The sequence below is a fragment of the Leptonychotes weddellii genome, chromosome 3 (assembly GCF_054177405.1).
Source record: "Leptonychotes weddellii isolate Sample4059 chromosome 3, ASM5417740v2, whole genome shotgun sequence".
Taxonomy (NCBI): domain Eukaryota; kingdom Metazoa; phylum Chordata; class Mammalia; order Carnivora; family Phocidae; genus Leptonychotes; species Leptonychotes weddellii.
The window spans coordinates 42,134,935-42,160,853 of NC_138371.1; the positions used below are offsets into that span (position 1 = coordinate 42,134,935).

Consider the following 25,919-nt stretch of genomic DNA (forward strand, 5'->3'; position numbering starts at 1 on the left):
GAAGAAACAGTTCAAACAATGGACACTTCCTGAATGGTGTCCATGGAGTACCTGGGCTTCGAGCAGGATGGGAATCACCCTGATGGGCTGATTAGTGCTCTGCAGGATGGGGGGTGGGGGGCAGTGGCAGCTCCCCTATAAGACCTTCATTTGGCGCAGTGTCTGCTGAATGAGACCCAATAAAAAAATGAAAACCGGAAAAAAAAAAGTGAAGAAGAGTTGATGAAAAGGAGTGGACATATTTAAGATTTCTAAGAAGCTGGAAGAAATAAGGCATGGGGATTCGTTATATATGAGGGGTAAAGGACAGGAAGGAGTTAAGAATCCTATCAGGATTTCTAGCTTAGGGGAGGTAACATATGGCCCGTTTACTTGAACAAAGGAGTTTGGGGACATTGGAATTGAAAAGACAATACTTTGAGGGTTGAAATTACTGGATTTGAGGAGTCTGGGGACATCCAAGTGGAGAGGTCCAGTGGTCATTTGGATATGAGGATTTGGAACTCAGTGACGGAATGGGATGGAGATGGAGAGCAGAATCCTGAGCAGAAGTATAGTTGTCATATTTGAAGCCATGGCAGTGAAGGGAATTGTTCCAGGAGAATAGGAGGATGAGAAAGAGAAGTTTAATCTAAAGATTAAGGGAATCATAGGAGAAAAGAAATCTGCAACGGTACATTATAAAAGATGGCCAGGAAAAATTGGGAAAAAAAGTCTAAGCCTGGCTGTGCTTCTAACAATCAGTGTATCCTAAACTATTCACTTAACTGCTTGGTCTCATTTTTTGTCTCTTTAAAATAACAAAGATGCCCACATGTTAAATTTTTTTTTTTTTATTTTTATTTTTTATTATTTATTTATTTGAGAGAGAGAGAGAATGAGAGACAGAGAGCACGAGAGGGAGGAGGGTCAGAGGGGGAAGCAGACCCCCCGCTGAGCAGGGAGCCCGATGCGGGACTCGATCCCAGGACTCCAGGATCATGACCTGAGCCCAAGGCAGTCGCTTAACCAACTGAGCCACCCAGGCACCCCCACATGTTAAATTTTATTAGTTGTATAGCCCTTTAAAAAGAAAATAGTGAATGTTATGGGCTGAACTGTGTCCCCCCCAAAATTCTATGTTGAAGTCCTTACCCCCAGTACCTCAGAACACACACAGGCCTGAAGGCTGGAAGTGTTTTGTTGGTTCCACTGGCCTAAGCAACTGCTCAGGGCCTACGAGATGGAGCTGTTGCCCAAGGTTGCAGAGACAGGGGCTGCTCCCTTGGCTGGCCTTGAGAAGCATGTCGAGTGAAAGATTAGTCTTAATGAGCCCTAATATTTAATGATATCTGCCTTGCTAGTTTTCAGTCTTGCTTGGGGCTAGTGACCCCTTTCTTTCTTTCTTTCTTTTTTTTTTTTTTTTTCTGATTTCTCCCTTTTGGAAAAAGAGTATCTACCCTCTATCTGAATCACCATTACATTTTGGAAGCAGATAGTTTATCTGGTTTCATAGGTTCACAGCTAGAGGAAAAAATGTAACTTAAGATGAATCTTACTTGAATTACATCCACACTTCATTTAGATAATATTTACAGATCTTGGACTTAGAGCTGAAGCTGTAATGGGTTAAGACTTTTGGGCTGTTGAAGTGGGAATAAGTGTATTTTTCATGTGAGAAGGTCATGAATTTTGGGGATTCAGAAGGTAGAGGGTTCTGGGCTGACTGCTTCCCCTCAAATGTATAGGTTGAAGTCCTAATCCCTACTGCCACAAAATGCAACCGTATTTGGAGATAAGGGCTTTAAATATGTGCTTAAGTTCATATGAGGTCCTTAGGATGGGCCCTAATCCAGTGACTGGTACCCCTGTAAGAAAGGAAATCTGGACCCGCAGAGAGACATCAGACATGTATGCACACAGAGAGACAACCATGTGAGGACAAAGGGAGAAGCCAGCCATCTGTGAGTCAGAGAGAGCCTTCATAATGAAACCAATCCTGCTGACACCTTATCTTGGACTTCTAGCTTTTGCAGCTATGAGGAAATAAATTTCTGTGATAGCCACCTAATCCATGGTATTTGTTATGGCAACTCTGGCAAACTAATAAAGTTCAGGTTCTTTTATTTCTAACAATACTGCGATACAGATATTACTTTCTCCACTTTAAAGATGAAACAGTTGAGGTTTTGTGAAGTTTAACTAGTTAATCAAGATCAAAGAGAAAAAGACTTAATCCTTGGTCCTAGGAAAGACCCAGTTCTTTCATCATACCAGAACTGCTGCTCCCGATATTAGCTGTGTAATAAAAGTAAATGTGTGTATGTAGAACAGCATTTTCACAACAATTTTTGCTCTTTGATTAAATATCTATATCCTTATATTTAAATACACATACAATAGGTACAGTATTTTATTCACCTCTTGAGAATTAAAGATAAATGAGTACAGAAACACTACATTTTATTTTTTATTTTTTTTTAAGATTTTACTTATCTGAGAAAGAGAGACAGAGAGAGCAAGAGTGAGCACAAGCAGGGCAGAGAGGGAGAAGCAGGCTTCCCACTGAGCAGAGAGCCCGAAACAGGGCTTGATCCCAGGACCCTGGGATCATGACATGAGCCAACGGCAGATGCTTAACCAACTGAGCCCCTCAGGCAGCCCGGAAACACTACATTTTAGAAGGTTCAAATGGAAACTGAAATTTTGCTTTATTTATATTCACTTATGAAAAGTAAAAAATAAAGTATTTATAAAGGAGTTATGGCTGGTTGACTGCTCAGATAGGAGTGATAGCTGAGTGCCTGTTATATGTCAGTACTATTAATACTTCATTATCTTAATGCTTACTATGAAATAGTTATATTGGCCCTGTGTTAGATGAGCTACCGGGGTTGGGTAACTTTCTAAAAGTCATTTCTCTAATAAGATATGTGAACCGAGGTCATTTGGCTCCAGAGTCTGTGCTTTTAACTACAAAACCATAATCGGTCTTTGCAGCAAGTTGTCCAGGGTCTAGACCTTTTTTTATTGCAAATCATTAGCGAAAACTTCTCTAGTCACTAGAGTATTTGTTCCTTTAAAACAAGTTTCTTTTTCCTTCAATAGAGTAATATTAATTATTTTCTAGGATTTGTGCAGGCAACTCAAATTCATTTTCAAGTGGGTAATGTAGGTTTGGATCTAGAAACAAATATTTGGGCTGTGCTTGCTGCAACAAATGTGAATAAAAACACTGAAATTTTTAAATAAACAAAAAAGTGGGACACCTGGGTGGTTCAGTCAGTTAAGCGACTGCCTTCGGCTTAGGTCATGATCCTAGGGTCCTGGGATTGAGCCCCGCATTGGGCTCCCTGCTCAGTGGGGAGCCTGCTTCTCCCTCTCCCACTCCCCCTGCTTGTGTTCCTGCTCTCGCTATGTCTCTCTCTGTCAAATAAATAAAATCTTTAAAAAAATAAACAAAAAAGTTACTAAAACTATAAATTTTAAGAAGGCAGGATATTTCAGATGTTTAAACGTCTAACTATATATAGATAATGGCTACAGAACCAATTAACAATGGATTGTTTATAGTCTGCCAAGAAGGAGAAAAATAGTAATTTTTAGAAACCATCAATTATTTTTCTATGTAAAAACTATGGCAATAGTATCTACTATAAAATTATCTTAGCAAATTTTGACAAATCAGAGATTTATCGTCCTGTCATTATTAATTTAGCTGAACAAATATTTAATGAGAAGCAAAAATATGAGTTGACATTACCACAGTGATGAGGGGAAAGAGTTTGTGTATGAATGAATGGTAAAATTACAAAATACATCTTTAGGACACACCCTGATTTGATAGAAAGAGAAAGATCTCAGGAAGATACTAGGGAAGTAAGTTCACAGAAGTAGAAGGAAAAACAGACTGTGTTCTGGATGTTAAGGGAAGAGTTTCATTGAGAACTAAAGATATTGTCAATCGAAACTGAAAAGGTAGTTAAAAATGTTCCAGAGGGAGCAAGGAGCTTGACAGAAAGCATTTTACCCTAGAAAGCCTTATACATCAACCTAATCTATCCTTTTCATTCTCTCTCCTTCCTTCTCAAATAACACAAGAAGAAATTTTGAAGAAAATAGATATGGAAAATCACAGCACTTCACTTAAACTGAGATTATTCTCATTTATACATTTTCTGGATTTCGTGTTTCATCCATTTCTTTATACTACAAAGTCTGGTAATAATAGTATTAAACCTCACTCCCTTCATTGAAAGAAGACTCTTTAAGGCCAATGTTCCCCCCTGCTAATTCTCTCTTATAACTTCTATCACCATCCCCTCTGCTTTCTGGACTTCTACTGTTTTCACAGTCTTAATAAATGCCCTTAATTCTTTCGATCTTAAAAAAAGGAAGAATACAAAGTTAAACAACAACAACAACAGCAATAATAGCCCTCTTTTGAGGATATGCAATTTTAGCAATTAATATGGAAATCCAATAGCATAATGATGAATATTGAGCCTGGAGCCATATTGTTTTAGTTTTCACTTCCAGATTCAGCACTTGAGCTACTTAATATTTCAATGCCTGGGTTTCTTCATTATACCCATTGCACAGATCTCCCCAGCATAAGTGTGCGTACAATAATTAACAACTCAATTTGTGTTTGCTATTATTATTCTTAACATTATTACTTTGCTGTGTTTTCTTTGACTAGAGAGACTGAATGTACTATCTCTCCACCCCACCCCATCAAGAGAGTGAAGATTAAGCCTTTCCAGACCCCACAAAAGGGGAATAAGTCTTCAACTGATTTTAACTGAGTTTAATGGGCTGTTAGATTAATATTTCAAACAGACTGAGTTTAGAGAGAAATGACATAAAAATGGGAATCATATTGAAAAGAAGATAAAAGCTAGAAAGAAACTTATATTTTAAGTCAGGATAAACAATCATCCCAGTTGATTCTGGTTTTAATGCTGAAAGTCACACATGCTGAAAAAAAAAAATCCCTCAGTCTTGAGGCAAATTGGGACAGTTAGTTGCCCTTACCCTTGATCGCCAATTTTCCAAAATCAAAGTTCAATGTTTCAAAGTCTAGCTAGTATATTCTTTCTCTGAGATTCTTTCTCTGATATTGAAGGCAGAACTGTGTAATTTCTCCTATAAATGTTCCTATAATACACACACACACACAAATGTAACTCGAATTAGATGTTTGTATAAATGTGTAAATGTCTGAACTCCCCAATTAGCTTGTAAGGGCACTTATAACCAGGAGCCATGTATCATGCTGTTATTTCATCCCATACTCTGTTTTTTGCTTAAGTAATATATTCCCATTTGTGTGACCAAAAGCATAGAAATATAGGCATGCCAAAAATCCCTGCAATGAAGGGGGGCCTTTTAATTGAAGAAAAAAAAGCTGCTGTATTTTTGAAAGTCACACCATCTTCTCACTTCACTACAGAATTCATTGTTAGGCTTCAACCATTATCCTTGAACAGTGAATGAAAATAAATCCAAGTGACACCAGAGAGAATCTGCAGGATGCTGTTGGGGAGACTAAAAAAAAAAAATGAATATTTTTGTACAAGTGGCCTTTAGCAATTGCCTCTGTCTGCTGTTATGAGAATGAAACTGAATTTATTTTTCTGCTCTGGCAGACTGGCATGTAAAAAATACCATGCCAACACAAGTAATATAAAGAAGTTACATGTTGTTTATTAAATGGGGTAATGAGTAAGGAAGAAGTAAACACAATAAACTTAGTGAAGTATTCAATGATGTTTTAGTTTCTAGAATTTTGGTTCAGGAGAATTAAATATGGGATGGTACTTCAATTTTAAACCTATATATAATCTTTGAAAACTGTTACATCTACGTGAGAGGCTAATGAAAAAAATAGTCTTCAACACGAGACAGACCTCTGAATTTTCAGAATGTTTTCTGAAATTCACTTTGCCCACATGAAGACTCATTTGAAATAAAGTTCCCCCTCTCAGGGCGCCTGAGTGGCTCAGTCAGTTAAGCGTCTGCCTTCAGCTCAGGTCATGATCCCAGGGTCCTGGGATCAAGTCCCGCATCGGGCTCCCTGCTCAGCGGGGAGACTGCTTCTCCCTCTCCCTCTGCTCCCCTGCTCCTGCTCTCTCGCTCACTCTCTCTCTGTCTCAAATAAGTAAATAAAATCTTAAAAAAAAAGTATCCCCCTCTCTAAATCAAGTCTGTATCATCAACAGACACCTAAGTCTGTATAATGCTATCTCCATTGGCCATCCATTAAAATAATTAGGCTGGATTAATACTGATCTCTGTCATTTAATATTCATCAGTTATCTGCCAAGCCTCCTTGTTTGTCCTCTTTCCCAAAAGAGACAATGAATGAGAGGTGAGCTTTACTACTCAGTCCTCCTTGTAGGATTAGGAAATGCCAACGGCTTGTTTTTCCGGCAAGGTTCTGATTGTAATTATAGGAATGTCTACTGAAGTCTTATCTAGTAATACAATATTTTAAAGCCTGTCCTGATCCTTGGGTAGAAATAAATTCTAAAAATATGTAAGCTGTTTGCTTGTATATAGGGAAAAATAGTTATAATGTGTTTATCATACTTTTACCCATTATGTGAGAGATTCTGACAAGATGATGAACAATATTTAGTGAGATTCTTCGAGTTTGTTCCTCAATACTGAAATATAAAGATCTAGAAGACTCCATTCACACTGTCACTTAAACTATTAAGGTAGCTCAACCTAAACTCCATTTCTCACTTGAATAAAAAATAGTTTTGATTCTTAATGTTAATGGTTTTATCATTAAAGAATTCACAGCACAAAGGGGAATTTAAATGACTCATAGATAAGATGACCATATAATGTATCATCCAACCTACTCATAAGTAACGCATTCAGGAGAATTTAGGATATAAAATGCCTCTTAGCAGAAGAGAAATATTTTTAAGTAAAAGGTTTTATAAAATATTTTGTACTTTCCCCCTGTATTGTGAGTAGCTCTGCAAGTGAGAAGGTAGTTTATTTTTGTCTGCTTTGCTGCAAGGGAATGAAAAGAAGTGGCAAACTTTCCTATCTCTGGAAGATACTCAGTGTGAAAACAAAACAAAACTGTTGCACTACTTCCAGAAAAGAACTCCCACCAGACTTTTGTTTTAGAAAAGAATAGATCCAGTTGTTCAAGGACAAAGGCTATTCACGTAGGTTTGAAAGAAGTGTGGAAGGAAAGGGGTGAGCATTCATCAAACTGTCTACCTGTGGCAGAGGTATCTGTACTGCGAAGTCTTAGATGACAGACCCTCCAAATGGACTGCACGAGAACAGGGGCTGCAGTGGAAAAACAGAGGGGAGTATGCAGGCCAGACCACTGCAAGTATTAAGAGCCCAGCAAAGCATCTCTGCTCAGGCATGGCATAGGAGCAACAGAATTACCTGATTTCAAGAAGTTACGGGGCTTTGACAAGTGGTGTTGCTGTGAACCCAACACCACATATTCTAGATTACTGAAAACCCAGAAGAGACAACCCTATGAAATATGATTTTGACTTGAATTTACTAACAGTCTAACAGGCAGTGACACTGAGTAGGTGGTGAGATGTAGAAAAATAAAGAGGTTTTTTTAAAAAAAAAGTTTGTTTTTTTTTGTTTTGTTTTGTTTTGTTTTAGTAATCTCTACACCCAGTGTGGGACTTGAACTTACGATCCCAAGATCAAGAGTCACATGCTCCTCCAACTGAACCAGCCAGGTGCCCCAAGAGAAATAAAAAGTTTAATAGATGAATTTTATATGTGCTACATATCCCTCACAAAGGTATAGAGAGATTTTTGTAAAGTATCTGATTTATTTTGATTATCCACATCTATTAAATTGACTTGTGCCTACATTACTGGTTTGGGACTTTCTACTTTAACTGTAAAATAAATGTCAGTATCTAAGGTTGATGATCATCTTAACTGGATGATCAGGACCTAAACTATTATTTTTCCCTACCTTCAGAGAATAATCTACTGACCTTGGTGTAAATGGATTTGGCCTTGGAAGACATTATGATACCCTAGGATTTTGGAATCTTGATAGTCCAACTAGCATACTTCAAGCAAAATCGCAGCTGTTGTAGCTGCCTCTGATGCCAGGGGTTACTCATCTCCAAGTATCAGGGAGCAAATGGAACAGATGGTCTAATATATCTCCAACAAAAACTTTTAGAAGCAACTGCTAAATTTTGCTTATGGGCATCAGAAATGAGATACCTAGACTGAGGTTAAAAAAAAAAAAACAAACCCTTTATTTTATCCTCATTAAACAGAAAGAGAACTGTTTTACATGGAAATCTATGAAAGACTTAGACCATGTTATGTAATCCTAAAACAACTACCAGATGCAACTGTCCTTGTATGAGAACATTATTACTAAACATTACCTTCTCAACCAAAACAGTAAAAAATAAAACCATGCCCATTTTTAGAAGCTAAAAATGCATAGACTGAAATTCCATGCTTTACCACTTTTATTGTTGACCTTTTTTATGGAGTTCCATGACTGTGACTATATAATCTATTTGGATTTTCAGTACGTTTCAGGAGTACCTTCTGCCTAGAATCAACGGTATACATCATTAACTTTATTATGCTATACAGTCCTCAAATGTCTAAAATCTTGGATTCTTTGAGAAGAATATTGTGAAAGCAAGTTCCCTAAAGTGTTAAGAAAGAAAGGTGGGCTTCCATTTAGAATCAGTGTTTATTTACCCATTTATTAATATAATGGACATTTTTTTTAATTCCTACTGTGTCAGTTGCTGGGATACAAACTTCTGTGTATGTGTGTGTTTGCTTTTCATAACTTTTAACGATGGCTATATTGTATGCCAATACAAGTGTTAATATTTAGTCCATTAATTCTTGACAGTTTATATTAGAAATAGAATTATTATTATAGAGATAGAGTGCTGAATGGGACTAAATAGGGATTTTGACAACATATCATGGATATATCTATATATTTATTTTTTCATGATGTCTTCAGTGGATATCTGTTGTTTGTATCTATCTATCTGTCTATCTATCTATGATCTATCATCATCATCATTCCACCTTTGGAAAAAAGCATCATATTTTTCCTAGAGAATTTCTTACTCTACATGATCAGCTGATGTGTTTTGGTGGGGGTAGATATGTCACCATTACATCTCCTTGGTTCACAGGTTGAGCACTTCATTCAAACCTAGCCTCAGAGTCAAGAGGGTTGAGTTGCCACAAAGAATAAATGTAAACCTAGAGTTATGGCAGCCATTTTGGTACCATGAAAGGAGACCTACCTGAAAATGGAATTGCTAGAAAAGAAAGCTGAGCTGAGAAAAGGAGAGAATAAGACCATATTTTATGATATCATTTGAACCTCTCAATTCAACCATGTCTAAAGACTTTTTCTACACTGGACTTTTTTCAGTTAGGGCTTAAGATTATGTGCCACAGTCTAATAAATTTGTGTCCTGAACTCTGCCATTTAATGGTTATAGAACATCCACCAAATACTATGTCTCAGTTCAGCATCTGTAAAATAGGAATAATAATAGTTCCTTTTTGGATTGTTGAGAGAATCACATAACCTAGCACAAATCAAACTCTGATTTCCTCCCTGTAAGCTGTCTATCTGAAAACTATATTTAAGTAAATCATAATTCTATCCTTTTAGTTATTATAGGGCAAGACCAAGAATTGAAATACTTAAACTCACATTTGACTTTTCTCTTTCATTCTTCACATGCAATTCAACAGTAAATCTGTTCAAGTCTGTTTAATATACATCTAAAATCCAGTTACTTCTCTGTTCCTCTACTTTTACAAGCCTAATCCAAGCCATCATTGTGTTTTGCTTGGATCATTGCGGTAGACTCAAAACTGGTCTTCCTGGCTCCTTTCTTGTCTTACTAATCTCAAAATAGTAGCCATAATAATTCTTTTAAGATATGTCAGGTCAGACTAAAATACAAATATCTATCAAGGCCCTATACCTTTGGCACTGCTCTTGAAGAGGAGTTCTGGAAAAGTATGGGAAAATTTTATTATCACAATAAAGAAGGATAGGATGCTTCCACTGACATTTACTGAGCCAAATCTAAGGATCCCAGAAATCCTACCACATGTAGTGTATTCCTGAACAGCCCTGTCCCCTTACACAGCTTTCAAATGGAATTACAATTTCATAAAAATTAAAAACTTGTTTATGTTTCTGAGCTTAGAAACAAGTTCTATTTTACATATAACCAAAGTATTTTCTAATAGTTTTCATACACTGAATTTTCCAAGAATACCATGATCGGACTATTTAGGGAAGATTATACTTAGTTCTGTTTGATAATTTAACAAGTCATGTCCACAACTTTAGAAACTCACATCACTGTAGTATCTTAGTTCCTAAAACAATTTGGTTTGTATCTGTAGCTACTATAAAGAAAGGGGTGTTGAGTATGACAGGGTTGAGGACTGCTGCCTTATATGATCTCAACTTGTCCAATCTTCACTCCTTGTTTCTCTTTAGCATCAATTTCTGCTTTTCCCTCCCTCACTTCCTCTGCTCAGCTCCAATTACACAATCTTCTTTGAATATGCCATACCATTGCCTGGTATGCTGTTCCCTCATTATCTCACACTCTCTCATCTCCTTCAGGTCTTTGCTCAAATATCAACTTCTCACTACCCACCGTATATAAGATTATACTGCCCATCCCACTTCAGAATTTCCTATTCTCTTTGCCAGCACTAATTTTCTTGATAGCATTTAAAAATATCTAATCCATCGTAATTATCTTCTGGCCAGTTTCACTGAATAGAATGTAAACTCGCTTAAAGTGGATGTGTAAAAATTTATCTATTTTGTTCATTGCTGCACTCCAAGCACATAAAATAAGCCCTAGCAAGAGCCCTTCCTCTAAACGTTAGCCTTTCAATAGATATTTGTTGAGTGAATAAGTAAATTAATGATTATTACTCCATGGAAAACACTTAGAATGGTATCCAGTACATAGTAAGTTTTCAAATGACATGCTATTATTAACAACAAATTTCATTTTGCTTAAGTAAGACTGCCTCTGTGTTGTTTCTACAGAGATAGACCTAATCAACAAAAATCCTAAATCCAATATATCTAATGAAAAAGTAATAAGGTCGTATGACAACAAAGGAGTTACCAAGAAATCATGTTGTAGATACTTCAGAATTGTGGGCTTCATTAAATTCTATTGCTTAAATTTATGAAAAAAAGTCTGAGCTACTACCTGTTATTAAAAAATATTCTTAATAAGAATTGGCACTACTGAACTAAGATGTTTTAAACAATAATGTGTATGATATTGTATCCAATTGTTAGAACAAAAATGTAATATGAAATAACAGAAGCAGTCATTCTGGAACAAAAATATTTTATTTTGCCTCTGATGAAGAGTTATTGCAGGGATCTCTGTATCTATCTGTTGTTCTATAATTTTAAAGGAAGCATAGTAAAAAAGAATGAAAAATACCACAGTAAGAAGACCATCTCAGCACAACAAATGATGCAGCTAGTAATACAGCAAAATAATCTCTGCTATTAGGTCAAAAATTTAGAAAAGCTTCAAATGAATTAGAAATGTTGTACAAGGAAGAAGATAAGTGTTCTATAGTCACTCAAGGGGATATATCAAAGAAGTATAAAAAATATACATTAGAATGGGTCAGACATCCTTAGATCAGAAGGGGAGAGATAAAGAAATGATCAAAGAAAAGAATATAGGAATTAAGTGGCTTGAAAGTAGAAAAAAAAGGCACAAACATTTAACAATGACAAAAATGATCACAATACCTTTGAGGCAGTGGATCCGAGGAAAGAGATTCTCGCAAATAAGTGATAACTCTGATTATGGTTGAAAAAGAAATGATTGCTTATTTCGCTGCTCAGGCCTCAGACTTCAACTTTCCTATACCCCTCCTCCGAGCGTGGGTGTGTGTGTTCTAGTTCTTCAAGGTCTGCCACAACTGTTTCTCATTCCCCTACTTCCTCTTGCATCTTTGCAGTAATCTCTGTCACCTGAGATAACCTCATCTGATCTGATCTTCACCATCTGACAAAGTCTAACAAATGGGGAAAATGGGTGGTGTTCTCTAATGGAGGAAACTGAGCCTGTGTATGATAAAGTCATAATAAAAGAAAGAACTTAATTTAAATAATCAGTGATTAAATAAGGATAATTATAATAGATTTGAAATATTTAAGGGCCTTCTATTATGGTAATGATCAAAAAGATATTTTGTATATTCGCTAATTTCAATCTTCAAAAACTGTTTTGTTTTCTAAGTACTGTCTTTTAATCTCCCCAAACTCTAAGAGGTTAAGTTCTATTATTATTTATATTATATAGATGCATCTAGGCTATATATAACATTCTCAAGTACAAAGAAGAGGTGGCTTTGTTGGAACTGAACTTAAGTCTTTGTTCAATCCCTAGTTTATTGTACTTCCCAAGAAGAGGAGGTAATGTCATTGCATGGTGTTTACTCTTCTTGATATCTGGTAGCTTAAATACCTGATGTAAAATTAATAATGCTTAAATATTATGAAAGTAAGTCAATGCATTTCATGTTACATTTAATGGAAACGGATTCATCTTCCAAAGGAAATGATGAGAAAAACTAGACTAATATAAAAAGGAATATATGTATATCAGTGAATCATTGAAATAGCAGAAAAAGAAGTCACAGAAGTCAAACAAAAAATATGAAAAAAAATTTGAAATAGAAACCATGAGGAGGTATGCAAGTCAATTTTATCCTTATGCTGAAAATAATAAATATAAAATTAATTTAGAACAATTATTCTAAATAATATTCTAAATAATTTAGAATTATTAATTAATTTAGAAAGACATATTTAAACATATAACATAAATCTAACAATAAAAGGTATACAATCTGTAAAGAAACTTACAAAATTTTGATAAAGGACATTTAGAAAGTTTTAAATAAATGAAAGAAATTACTTATTCACTAGTTGGGAGAAAATATATCAAAGATACAAAATCTTCCTAAATTGACCTATAGATTCAATGCAATTATCAAATTTCTACAGGATTTCTCATAGATACTTAGAATACATATAAGAAATAGCAAAATATGAAGAGTAGCCAATACTTTCAAAAGGGAAGATGAGGAGACCTGTTCTCTCAGACACAGAAACACATTTGAATCAAGGAAAATATATTAAGATTCCTATTATCAGCATGTTTTAACAGCAAAAAATATTAACTGGTATCCGCTTATCCATGTCCCAGTTCTTTAGTGGACATATTGACCAATGCTTATATTTGGGGATTTCAGCAACTCTAGTACTCCAGCAAATTCCTGATAATCATGTATCAGTCTAACCATTACAGATAAAAGGGCTTTTAGAGTACCATATTGACCTTTCATATGTGTGTGCTTTCTTACCTTACATAATTGTATGCTGTTCTTGACATCATCACCTCTCTGGATGTAACCATCTATTCTTTCTGTTATGTCCCCATGGTAGATTCTGAGCATACGGCATCTATAGCACTTTTCACCAAGTATTCTGCTACTCAGAGATGTTATGAGTATGTATAGCCCTTGATGAGTTTTCAAAAAAGCACACTGCACTGCTTCAAGTTCTTTATCGGTAGATTAAATGTGGAACTGAAGCTAATCATGTTATGGAATGTCATATAGATGATATCCCAGATTTTCTGAGACCAACAAGTGAATAATAGCATAAAGACTGGGCAAAATGGAAACCTGAGTGTGATTTTCAGGGACCTGTAGTTGGGATTAAAGTGCCTTTTCACCTTGACCATCACTGTGGGGACTTTGATATCTTGAGCAACAGTGCCGGGTAACTCAGAAGTGTACACATGGGCAAACGTGCAAAAGAGACAAAGGAAGCTTCTCAGTCTAGTAGATTATATGTAAACATGTCCCATAATTAATGACAGAGTGACTGCTAGACAAAGGAACACAACAAATATGAAATTTGAGAAACCACATGGTTTCTTGATATCCATTACAAGAAGAGGGTAAAGTTTTAAACATTGGAGCCAACAATTTACAAGTGTTTAAATGGCAGGTTTAAGTGTCTTCTTCTAGCTGTATTCTTAGTTGGATTATACTTAAGGACAATGGAAACAAAGAGGTGGCTTCTTCCCTCTCAGTAGCCATGGGAAAAGAACTCTAAAAATCAGAAATGGTATCACAACACAATATTGAGAAATGGCAATGAGAACATGGCAATATCTAGAAAGATTTTCCTAGAGGGAGAAAAATAAAAATTATTTTATGGTAATGTAAAAAATATGTCAACTAATGGAAATATTTGACTGAGTTAAAAGATGTCACCTTGTAGATATCCTCTAGCAATGTAGGGTAGGTTATCCAAACACAGTAGAAATGTTTCTATATTTGTGGGGAGTGGTATAGTAACTGCCTAATAATCTCAATTGCATCAGGATCTTTACTGTGCATAGTTCTGTTTTTACTGATATATACTCAACAGTTTATCCAATCCATTTGGTAATTATATATGCCAAAATATTATTCTATTCTCCCCTCAATATTTTGAAATCTTATTATACCTGAGTAGGTATGCTAATGACAGTCTATAAAAATTCCAAGTAATTACAGATTACATTGTGTTAAATGTTTTACATTTTAAATTTTATTTATTTATTCGGAGGTTTACCTCAGTTTCAAAAAATGGGCTTTCTTCTCAAGGAATGCATTTAGTATTTATGATAGTGAATGAATAATGATAATTGTTTAAGCCAGGTGTTGTAGAAAGATACTGGAAATTAATCAAACAAAGAAGTCTACCAAGATCTATATACTTCTCAAGGCTGGTTTCAGATTGCTTCTATTTTATCTTGGCTTCCTGTTCAGTAGTGTCTAAAATTTGTGCCAAGTCCTCAGAGAGATACCTTAAACTGTGATTAAAGAAAGCAAGATAATTTTAATCACTCCTTTAGGACATAAGCAATCTTCCAATTATTTTAATGAAGGTCTGATTATGTAATATGTCGAACTTTTTCTTTTTTAGTTTCTTTCAATTTATAATTATTTCTTACTTTTTATATTTTACAAGAGGGATAGAATAGAAAACTAAGATTGCTTTGGTGTATTATTTACTAATTGCTACTTGTCTCACCCAGGAATGGAACATTTTTAAAATTATTTTAAGATACTGAGTCATATCAATTTTTTACATTTTATTGACATTTATATCATTTCACACTATTAGTCTTTTCTTTTTTGAAAAACAAATTTGCTGAGATGCATGCATCATTTCTGGGGCTGTCACTCATAAAGTAATTGCAATGTGAACATTGTTTCTTTTTTTTTTTTTTTTTAAAGATTTTATTTATTTATTTGAGAGAGAGAGAGAGCACATGAGAGGGGGGAGGGTCAGAGGGAGAAGCAGACTCCCTGCTGAGCAGGGAGCCCGATACGGGACTCGATCCAGGGACTCCAGGATCATGACCTGAGCCGAAGGCAGTCGCTTAACCAACTGAGCCACCCAGGCGCCCCATTGTGAACATTGTTTCTAAGGCAGCCGGCAAGCTCTTTCCTATTGTATCTTTGGCAATAAAATTAACTGCCTTCTTTCAATAAACACTTTAATAAGTATTTGGATTTTTTACAGGAACTATGTCAGATTTTAATTATTAAGTCTTACCTCTTTTTAAAACTAATCTTATGGGGTTTCCCTAATTATTTTCCATTGATTTATTTAAAAGTTTTCTGAGATTCCAATAAATATTAAAACATATCAATACAATTAACTGCAAGGGTCTCTATTATGACTTGTTTTGCCTTTTGACAAAGACTGTCTCTTTTAACCAAATATGAGTCAGGCTCCTCTGAGTCCTCTTTCGGACTAGTCCCTGACCTTGGGCTTTGTTGTTGTCCCAATTACTTCATTTTTAGGAAGAGTCCTGTTAGGTCAGTTTACTGATAATCCCCCATCCTTGATATCTATCTGCTCATATTCCTCATTCCTACCCTCACTGTCTTATCACCCTGTCCTACATTCAGCAAGAATCCTGTTGAACTACCAAGAATGTCCATGGCCTTGATGTTTCCTTTTAGTAATTTTCCATCCACTGACCCCCACCCTTCTCCTTGGCTACAAATCTCTACTGTCCTCGTATTTGTAGTTGAGCCCAATCCCTCTTCCCTACTACAAAACCCCACTGTAGTAGTCCTCTTGAATAGTCTGCCTTCCTGTCTTTAACAAGCACCATAATAATTTTTTCTTTAACATCTCAAAGGGATCTTTGGGAATTATAATTTAAATATTTGTTTACTATGCAATACCAACAATTATTGTCTAAAGTTTATTTCCTACCTTAATTTCCTTCTGTCTTGCCTTGACCACAAAATCTCTTCACTATTTACTGTAAGTCTTTTTTTTTTTTTTTAGTAACAAAAGATCTTCCTAGGTGTGGTGCCTCAGTGAAGTGTGGTATACAAAATACTTCACAGGTGACTTTGCTTATGGTCCAATTCATTTGGTGTAGGCTCATAGCTTCAAAATCCTCTACTAACTGAAAAGTTACATTTTAATAGCTTCCCCCTGGGATTCATATAGACATTAAGCTCAAGAAGTCCTGATTAGGACAGTGGTCTCAACTCTGGTTACACATTAGAATGGCCCAAAAATCTCTCTAAAATTAATGCCAATGCCTAGAATGTTTTCCAAACCACTTAAATCAGAATCTTGGAAAATGGTAAGGCCTTTCTTTCTTTCTCTCCCTTCCTATTTCCTTCCCTCCCTTCCTCCCTTCTTTCCTTTCCTCCCTGCTCCTTCCATCTCTCTATCCATTCATTCCTTCTTTTTCCCTTTTAAAGCTTCTTAGGTGGAATTCTAAAACGTAGCCAGAATAGAGAACAATTATATTACTGATGATGGAAATATGCAGTTTCTACTCTATTTACTATATATGCCACCTGCCCAAATTAGTTAGTATGTTTGCTTTTAACTACCTCATCTGTTAAACTAGAATAATAATATCTGCCTCAAAGATTTAAGCATAGTGCTTAAAACATCTCATAGATAATAACTCTCACAAAGTGGTAACTGCATTTACCAAAATTATATCATGCTTATTTATTCCATAGATCTGGTATATCTAAATATAGAGATGACCTGTTTTTCCTCAAACTTCAGGGCTTTGCATCATTTAATTTGGTTTCAAGACTCTAAGGATTGACTAAACTACAGTTCTTATTCTCATGGATTCAAAGACCAATCTTATAGTTTCCTATATAGCTGCAGTATGTGATTTTTTATGTGATTTTTTTATAAATCAAAGAACATTATAACATATTTTCTGTTAATCTCAGAAAAAGGGCCTTCTTTTGCCTATTAAAGGCTCTTCAACAACTCCTGCTCAGTTTTCTGAGCTTCAGGACCTTGTCTATTTCTTTCAATTTTGGTGAAATAATTACAATTGTATACATTATATCTTTAGCCACATGCATTCAGCACGCATGCCTTTAACAGATGCAGGGACAAGATAGATTTTCTGCTTATTTTGAGGAAGGGACTGATTTTACCATACTGTAAAGGAAAAAGTGCTTTTCCCACAATGGAAGTAAGACAAACACATTATAAAATCATCACTTAAAATTTACTCCTTAGTAAATCTAAGCTGGATCTAATATAAATTTGTTTTAGATAACGACTTACTTTAAGAAATAATTTGAAAAAATGAAGGGGGGAAAATCAGAGGGGGAGATGAACCATGAGAGACTATGGAGTCTGAGAAACAAACTGAGGGTTCTAGAGGGGAGGGGGGTGGGAGGATCGGTTAGCCTGGTGATGGGTATTAAAGAGGGCACGTTCTGCATGGAGCACTGGGTGTTATATGCAAACAATGAATCATGGAACACTACATCAAAAACTAAGGATGTAATGTATGGTGATTAACATAACCTAATAAAATAAAAAAATTTAAAAAATTAAAAAAGAAATAATTTGAAAAACAGTTACTAAAGAATATAATTTATATATTTATAGCCATTTTGATTTTACCTGACTAAATATATATATATATTTGCCTCTTATCTTAGAGTACATGTAGGTAGAAACAGAAAAAACTGAATAAACTTATATAACAAAACGATTGGGGAGGATGATCAACAAAGGATGAGGGATTGCAAAGAAATTATGGAAGACAGAATGCTGATGAGGTATGGTGGAAGATGAAATGGGCCTAGATGTCTGCATCCCAAAACACATTATGAAGAACCTGTAGTGGAGGTAAAAACAGCAGCTCTGGGCTCAGAGGCAGTTGAGTAAGATAGGAATGGAAGGTGGGGCTTTAATCAGGAAGATTAATTTGGGGGTTGTGTGAAGCTCCACTCTATTAGTCAATATACCCCATATTGCTAACCCACAGAGTGCCAGCAGGCAATTCACACTTGAAGAGCAGAAACTGGGCTCTCTCCTGATATGAACTTGAATCATACAGGCTTTTAGCTAGAGGACTAGTGCCCACCCCCTCTCCTTCTTTGTCCCTCACTGCAGAGATCTAGTAGTGGAAACTCCTCAGAGAGATAAATGATGTAAATGAAAACAAAAACCAATTAATACACGGTAGAAGAAACCCAGAACAGGTACCCAGTTCTTTCTGAAATTTAAACCAGACCATCAAGAATCAATGGAGGTATGTGCAGATCTGTAGTATGAAGGACCAGACGATGACCACCCAATCTAAAATAGTCACTCATAGAAACAGAGAGTGGAGTGGTGGTTACTTGGAGTGAGAGGGATGGTGATATGAGAAGATGTTGGTCAAAGGGTACAAAGTTTCAGTTATGTGAGATGAATGAGTTCCAGAGAGCCAGAATATAGCATGGTGACTGTAGTTAAACAATACTATATAATGCGCTCGAAACTTCTAAGAGAAGAGATCATAAATCTCACCACACACACACACACTGGTAACCATGTAGAGGTGATGGATGTTAGTTAACTCGATTCTGATGAGATGTATATATATCTCTCTCTCTATATATATACACACACACATCAGATATAGCATCATATCACATATAATATATGTATATATATCAAAACATTAAGTTTTCTCTTAAACATATATAATTTTTATATGTCAAAGATATTTCAATAAAATTATTTTTAAAAAAGAATAGTTCAGACCAGATCGGGTGCATTCAGGGTGGTACGGCCATTGAACACTACATCAAAAACTAATGGTGTACTATATGTTGGCTAACTGAACATAATAACAAAAATAATAAATAAATAAATAAATAATAGTTCAACTAAAAAAAAAAAGGACAATGGACACCGCAAACCAACTGATCATAAAACAAACAGATAATTCAAGGAAAAGAGTGATGGTTATCCTCAGAGACATGAGGGAATGTGGCACATACACAGTGTGGAATTATGGCAACTAGAAAAAAGGAACAACAAAGAAATAACAAAGAGAATTCAGGTTCAAAAATAAGAGCAGTGATACTGAAAATAAACACTGAAGGAATACAAAATGAGTTAAGTGGACGTCTCATAATGGAGAATAGAGAAACAAAAAAAGTTTTCACATGAGTTTTTAAAAAATGGCAGAAATTTACTGGACATGTAAATTTACTATTAGACTAACAGAAATCATAGAAAAAGAGGACTAAAGTGATAGAGGATATGAAACTATCAAAGGAGAACATCATTTCCTATTTATGAAGGAATTATGAGTCTTCACATTGAAAAGACATGCTGAATATCCAGTTCAATGAATAAAAAGTCATCTATCTCTACTTGAGCACATTATCTTGAAACTTCAGAATACTTTAAGACAAGAGAAAGACTTGGAAGAGTTTCCAGAGAGGAAAAAAGAAAATATCACTTTCAAAAGAACAAGAATTGAAATGTTCTTAGGCATCTTTTCATTAAGATCAGATGCTAGAAGACAATTCATATTTCTAAGGAAAATTAAATTAGAACTTCTTACCCAACCAAACTCAATGAAGTATGATAGCAAAATAAAAATTATTTCAGACATGTAAGATTTAGCAAGTAAATCTTCCACATGTTGTTTCTATGAATACCTTGAATAATGAAGTTAATGGCCTCCAGGAAACAGTAGCTCAAAGGCAGGAAAGGGAAGGCTAGACTGAGGCCTCAAGAGTGACCCATCCAGATCAGATCAGGAGGCCACTGAAAAAAGTAGGAGAATCTATAAAATAGATAATGTAGTAAAAACAGCTGAAAACTAGGGGCTTCATAAAGTCCACATTAAGCAAACAAAACAAAACAAAACAAAACACCAGAAACTTAAAGAGCAAAGCTCTTTAAATGGAACTCATAGTTCAAATATAAAGCAGTGAGATGTGGCATGATTTTAAGTAACTGACTTAGTAAAAGAAAAAGACTACTCAACCTTGGTGTGAGACATACTCACTTTTAGGTGACATTGGGTTGTGTGTGACATCAGAGTCCCAGAGAAGAAAAATGCAATCCTAGAGTAAAACTTGGCCAGGTGGTGAACATTTATGTATTTATATAAAAATGTATTATAAATGTTAATTATTGGTTTTCAAATTATAAATTATTGTTAAGGCATAGATACAATGGGACAGAATGTAGAAGTAACAGGATACAGACAGAAGGGGGACAAAGAAGAAGAGATTATTCTATCCTGATATTATAATATGAGAAGCTGAGTATGGGTGGCACAAAAGAGGTTTGAGAAGAGAATATAAAATTTTTAAATAATAAAAATAAATCTAAAATCAAAATAGTTATCAAATCTCTACAGAGTTGAGAATATGTGGCAAGTAGTCTAATGTAAGGGAGTGAAGTGTTCTCCATAGAAAGACAAAAGTCCTGTCTTCTGAAACCAAGTAGAAAAATATGTATATAACTTAGAGTTTTGATATAACTATCAAAAATATTAACAAATGGCCAGAAGTCTTTACAAAGTAGGAATAGGATTGATAAGGAATGAGGTAATTTACTTTCTATGTCCTGACCTTCTGTGTATTATTTTATTAGTTATTGTGTTCATTAATTTATTCTCATCTAAAAATCCAAAAAGTATTAATTTGGATGGCCCAAGATGGCAGCAAAGAAAGACATTATTGTATATATAGAAAACCATCAAAACTCCACTGAAAAACTATAAGTACCAATAAATGAATTTGTTAAGTCTGAGGGTATGAAATTAATATCCAAAAAACTGTTTGTTTGTATAAACTGTACAAACTAGTATAAACTAGTATAACTAGTATAAACTAGTTTTTGTATTTGTATAAACTAGTCATGAAATTTGTATAAACTAGTTATGAAATATCATGAGAGATAAATTAAGAAAACAATTCCATTTATAATTGCACTAAAAAGAATAAAATACATATGAACAATTTAATCGAGGACGTGAAGACCTGTACACTGAAAACATTGATGAAAAAAATTGAAGAAGACACAAATAAATAAAGATATTTCATGTTCATGGATTGGAAGAATTAATATTGTAAAAATGTTAATTAATGGTCAATTCACTTATGACAAAGGAGGAAAGAATATACAATGAATATTGGACAGTCTCTTCAATAAATGGTGTTGGGAAACCTGGAAAACCACATGCAAAAGAAAAAAAAACTAGACTACTATCCTACACCATACATAAAAATTAACTCAAAATGGATTAAAGACTTGAATGTAGGACCTGAAACCATAAAACTCCTAGAAGAAACATTGGTGGTAAACATCTTAACATCTATCTTGGCAATGATTTTTAGGATATGACTCCAAAAATAAAGATTAAAAAAAAGCAAAAATAAACAAGTGGGACTATATCAAATTAAGAACTTTCTGCACAGCAAAAGAAACATCAGCAAAATGAAAAGGCAGCCTACTGAAAGGGAGAAAATATTTGCAAATCATTTATCTGATAAGGGGTTAATATCCAAAATACATAAAATAACTCATACACCTTAAAAACAGCAACAAAAACCCCCCAAAACAATCCAGTTAAAACACAGGCTGAAAACCTGAACAGACATTTTTCCAAAGAAAACATGCATATGGCCAACAGGCATATGAAAACATACTCAACATCACTAATCACCAGGGCAATAGCAAATCCAAATCACAATGAGATACCACCTCACACCTATTAGAATGGTTATTATAAAAAAAGACAAGAAATAACAAGTGTTAGTGAAGATACGAAGAAAAGGGGACTCTTGTGCACTCTTGGTGGGAATATAAATTGGTGCAGCCACTATGGAAAACAGTAATTGAGGTTCCTCAAAAAATTAAAAATAGAACTACCATATGATCCAAAAATTCCACTTCTAGGTATTTATCCAAAGAAAACAAAATATCAATTCAAAGAGATACATGTTCTCCTATGTTCACCACAGCATTCTTTACAATAGCCAAGATATGGAAACAACCTAAATACCATCAATGAATGAATGGATAAAGTGGTATGTGTACATATATAGTGGAATGCTATTCAGCTGAGAAAAAGAAAAAAAATCTTGACATTTGCAACAACAGAGATGTACCTTGAAGACATTATGCTAAGTGAAATAAGTCAGAGAGAAAGAGACTAATACAATGTCACTTTACTTATATATAGAATCGAAAAAGGAAACAAAATGAACAAATAAAACAAAACAAAACTCATGGATACAGAGAACAGAACAGTGGTGATTAGAGGGCAGCATATTTGGGGGAATGGGCAAATCAGATGAACGGGTTAGTCAAGAGGTACTAACTTCCAATTATAAAATAAGTCATGGGGGGGCACCTGGGTGGCTCAGTCAGTTAAGCTTCTGCCTTCGGCTCAGGTCATTATCCCGGGGTCCTGGGGTCGAGCCCCACATTGGGCTTGCTGCTCTGAGGGGAGAGACTGCTTCTTCCTCTCTCTATCCCCCTGCTCATGTTCTCTCTCTGCTCACTCTTTCTCTCAAATAAATAAAATCTTTAAAAAAAAATGTCATGTAAAATAACCTATCTGAAATAAGAGATTATGAGTAATTTTCGATTATCTGATTTACGGAAATCAGTAGAAAAAAATGATAATTACACCAGCCATTTTAGTGAGCACTGGTGTCATTAGTCAAAATTCTTTGCCTTAGACTATGTTATTAGTTACTACATCTTGATATTAATCTTTTACTATGTGAATGGTATTATATTAAGCACTAATGTAGAAAGGTTTTCTTAGGAAAACTTTATTTAATTAAGCCTGTAAGTTGAATCATGAAAATGAAAAGTGGGAGACTATTGACTTTAGTTAGAAGTATTTGGTACTCATTAGCTGCACTTATCCATCTCCTTTGCTCATGTTTCTGCCAGTAAGAAGGTATAGTGGACACTTTGGGATGCCCAAGTTACAACAGTCCTCCTCCTCTTCTTCACAAAATTCTGTTGTTATTTTATGTTTCCTTTCCAGATATCTGTCCTCACACCAGCTCTATAGAGTCACCTTAATTAGTAAACCATCTGAGGCTGTGCATTCTCCTGGTGATCAGGGTGTTACATCCCAAATTAAGGAAATTAAGGGAAGTTATACTCTGCTGATCACCTAAGCATAGCCTTGCTCTGTAACTGGCTCAGCAGGAGAACCTTCCAGGAGTCTCGGGGAACATCGTAAGTCTCAAGACCAGATACCCATCATCAACCTCGTTGCTATCTATAAGCAATGCCTACAAGCTGGTACAAATAATGTGAAATCGTGATTACAAAGCTACACTCTTAATCAGCATGTTTCACGTCTTGACCAGAGTTCAGTCCCATGCAGGTACAATCCTTACTTCAGTAAAGCAACTGAGCTTGCTAGAATGTCACACTGAACCTAGGCAGACAAACACATGATTTTTGTGATGATATCATTAAGCTGTTAACCAACCATCTGTGAAGAGCTTCTCGTTCTGGTTTTCTTGTTAAAAGAGACAATATATTTTTAAATTTTATACTGTTTAAACTGGTTGATAGGGAGCTTCTATTTTGGCAGCTCAAAGTCTCCTAACCTATATAGAAGAACACTCCTCTATCTGCAGTTATTTGGGAAAAAATGGGTGAATAAGGCAAAGTATTCATCAAGAGAAGGGCTCTATTTAGGCAAACATTTACTCAAGCATTGCCAAATACCTTTTCGGTACTCTTTTACCTAAGAGAAAAATCTTTCTTGGGGGGCAGGCAGATGTCCTTCAGAAACAATTGCACCACATGTACAATGCGTTAGTATTATACATTGTTTGGTTCCCTGAGTAGGTTTTGTGGAAGGACATACTTTAATTCTGATGATCTTAAATCTTTTATCTCTACTTATTCCCTTTTGCATACTTCTATTTTGACAATAGTTGGTTGGTTTTTTTTAAGATTTTATTTATTTATTTGTCAGAGAGAGAGAGAGCGAGAGCACAAGCAGGGGGAGCTGCAGAGGCAGAGGGAGAAGGAGAAGCAGGCTTCTCGCTGAGCAAGGAGCCTGATGTGGGACTTGATTCCAGGACCCTGGGATCATGACCTGAGCCGAAGGCAGACACTTAACCGACTGAGCTACCCAGGCATCCCTATTTTGATAATAGTTTGCATTTGGTTTCACATTACTAATTTCATTTTTCCTATAGAAGTTGATTATTAAACAATAGTTTAAGCAGTTCTTTGCATTCAGCAGAGGTCTACACAGGGGCATCTGTACATTTAAGTAACAATTTGGTTGAAGAACTACATATTCACATACTTACGACTTCCTCTGAAATCAAACTGTCCTTTGATTTTAGCCTTTAGTCAATCGAACAGACTCAAATAATTAAATATTTTTGCCTATTTTGCTATACCTGAAACTTTCACACTTGTTACTTCTTATGATGTAAGATATTTCAAACTTTATGGTAAGCAAGAACAAACTAAGAAAATTAAAACAAACAAACAAACCACCTACTCAAACTCTAGAGACAAATATTTTATAAGAAGGTAATTCGGTAAGCTATACAATGTCTGCCTGTTAGAACCGAGCAGCTGGTGGAGTGGACCTGTGTATCCTGGGAAGCAGGGACATTTGCAATAACTCCACTGTCAGGGAATTTTAATTTCCCTTTGTGACCGTGATTTTGGTTGAAAAAAATTTCTGTCAAAATTCTTTTAATGGATCTGGAGTATAAAATAATATATAGAGATTGGGAAAATGTTGGCACTAAATCCAGACTGGGTTTTAAAAAATAAGATCCGTAAATTACACTGCCTCATGAATTCTGAACTTTCAGAACTTGCCTGAAAATTTTGGCCCCAAATAAATGTCATGAATTAAGTTTTACTTGGAGCTGTTTTTTTATCAAGTTGATCTGATGCCATTGTTATAAACTGACCAAATGTTTCTCTTAAAAACACCAAATGTACATGAAGTGAATAGAGATATTTGAAAAAAGAATAGTCCATAAAATGAGTGAATATATAAAAGTAGTATGGAGGGCAATATATTATCAAAGTTTTTGAATTACAGTTACAATTGAGATCCAATTTCAATATCGGTACATATTATATTACACATTCTGTACTTCTTATTTAAATATTAAAACTAGAATTTGATTATCTTTATGATAGTCATATATGCGATCTATGGAACTCTTAAAACTTCTCTACTTTATTCTAAAAAATGGTAACACATAATAAGGCATTTTTTTTAAGTTGGGAAATAAAAAACTGAAGACCCTCAAATCATGCTGGAAATAAAAATGGATAAAAAATTACTTGGAAAGCATCACAGCATCATAAAATATGGCACTAAATTATACCTCAAGGGGTGCCTGGGTGGCTCAGTCACTTAAGTGTCTGCCTTCGGCTCAGGTCATGATCCCAGGGTCCTGGGATCGAGCCCCACATTGGGCTCCCTGCTGAGTGGGGAGCCTGCTCTCCCTCTCCCTCT

The 25,919-nt window shown here is 35.2% G+C and overlaps 2 protein-coding genes across 2 annotated transcripts in view; both read left to right on the plus strand.

Annotated features, from left to right (window-relative positions):
* LOC102750967 (proteasome subunit beta type-7) overlaps positions 1–5,478 on the plus strand; it is a 6,121-nt gene extending 643 nt beyond the window's left edge. The window contains exon 2 of the mRNA XM_031034554.2: positions 5,323–5,478. Within this exon, the coding sequence (XP_030890414.2) occupies positions 5,323–5,478 (156 nt within the window). The remainder of the gene's footprint in view (positions 1–5,322) is intronic.
* TFPI (tissue factor pathway inhibitor) overlaps positions 1–25,919 on the plus strand; it is a 547,151-nt gene that overhangs the window by 133,368 nt on the left and 387,864 nt on the right. The gene's annotated exons all lie outside the window — the stretch shown is intronic.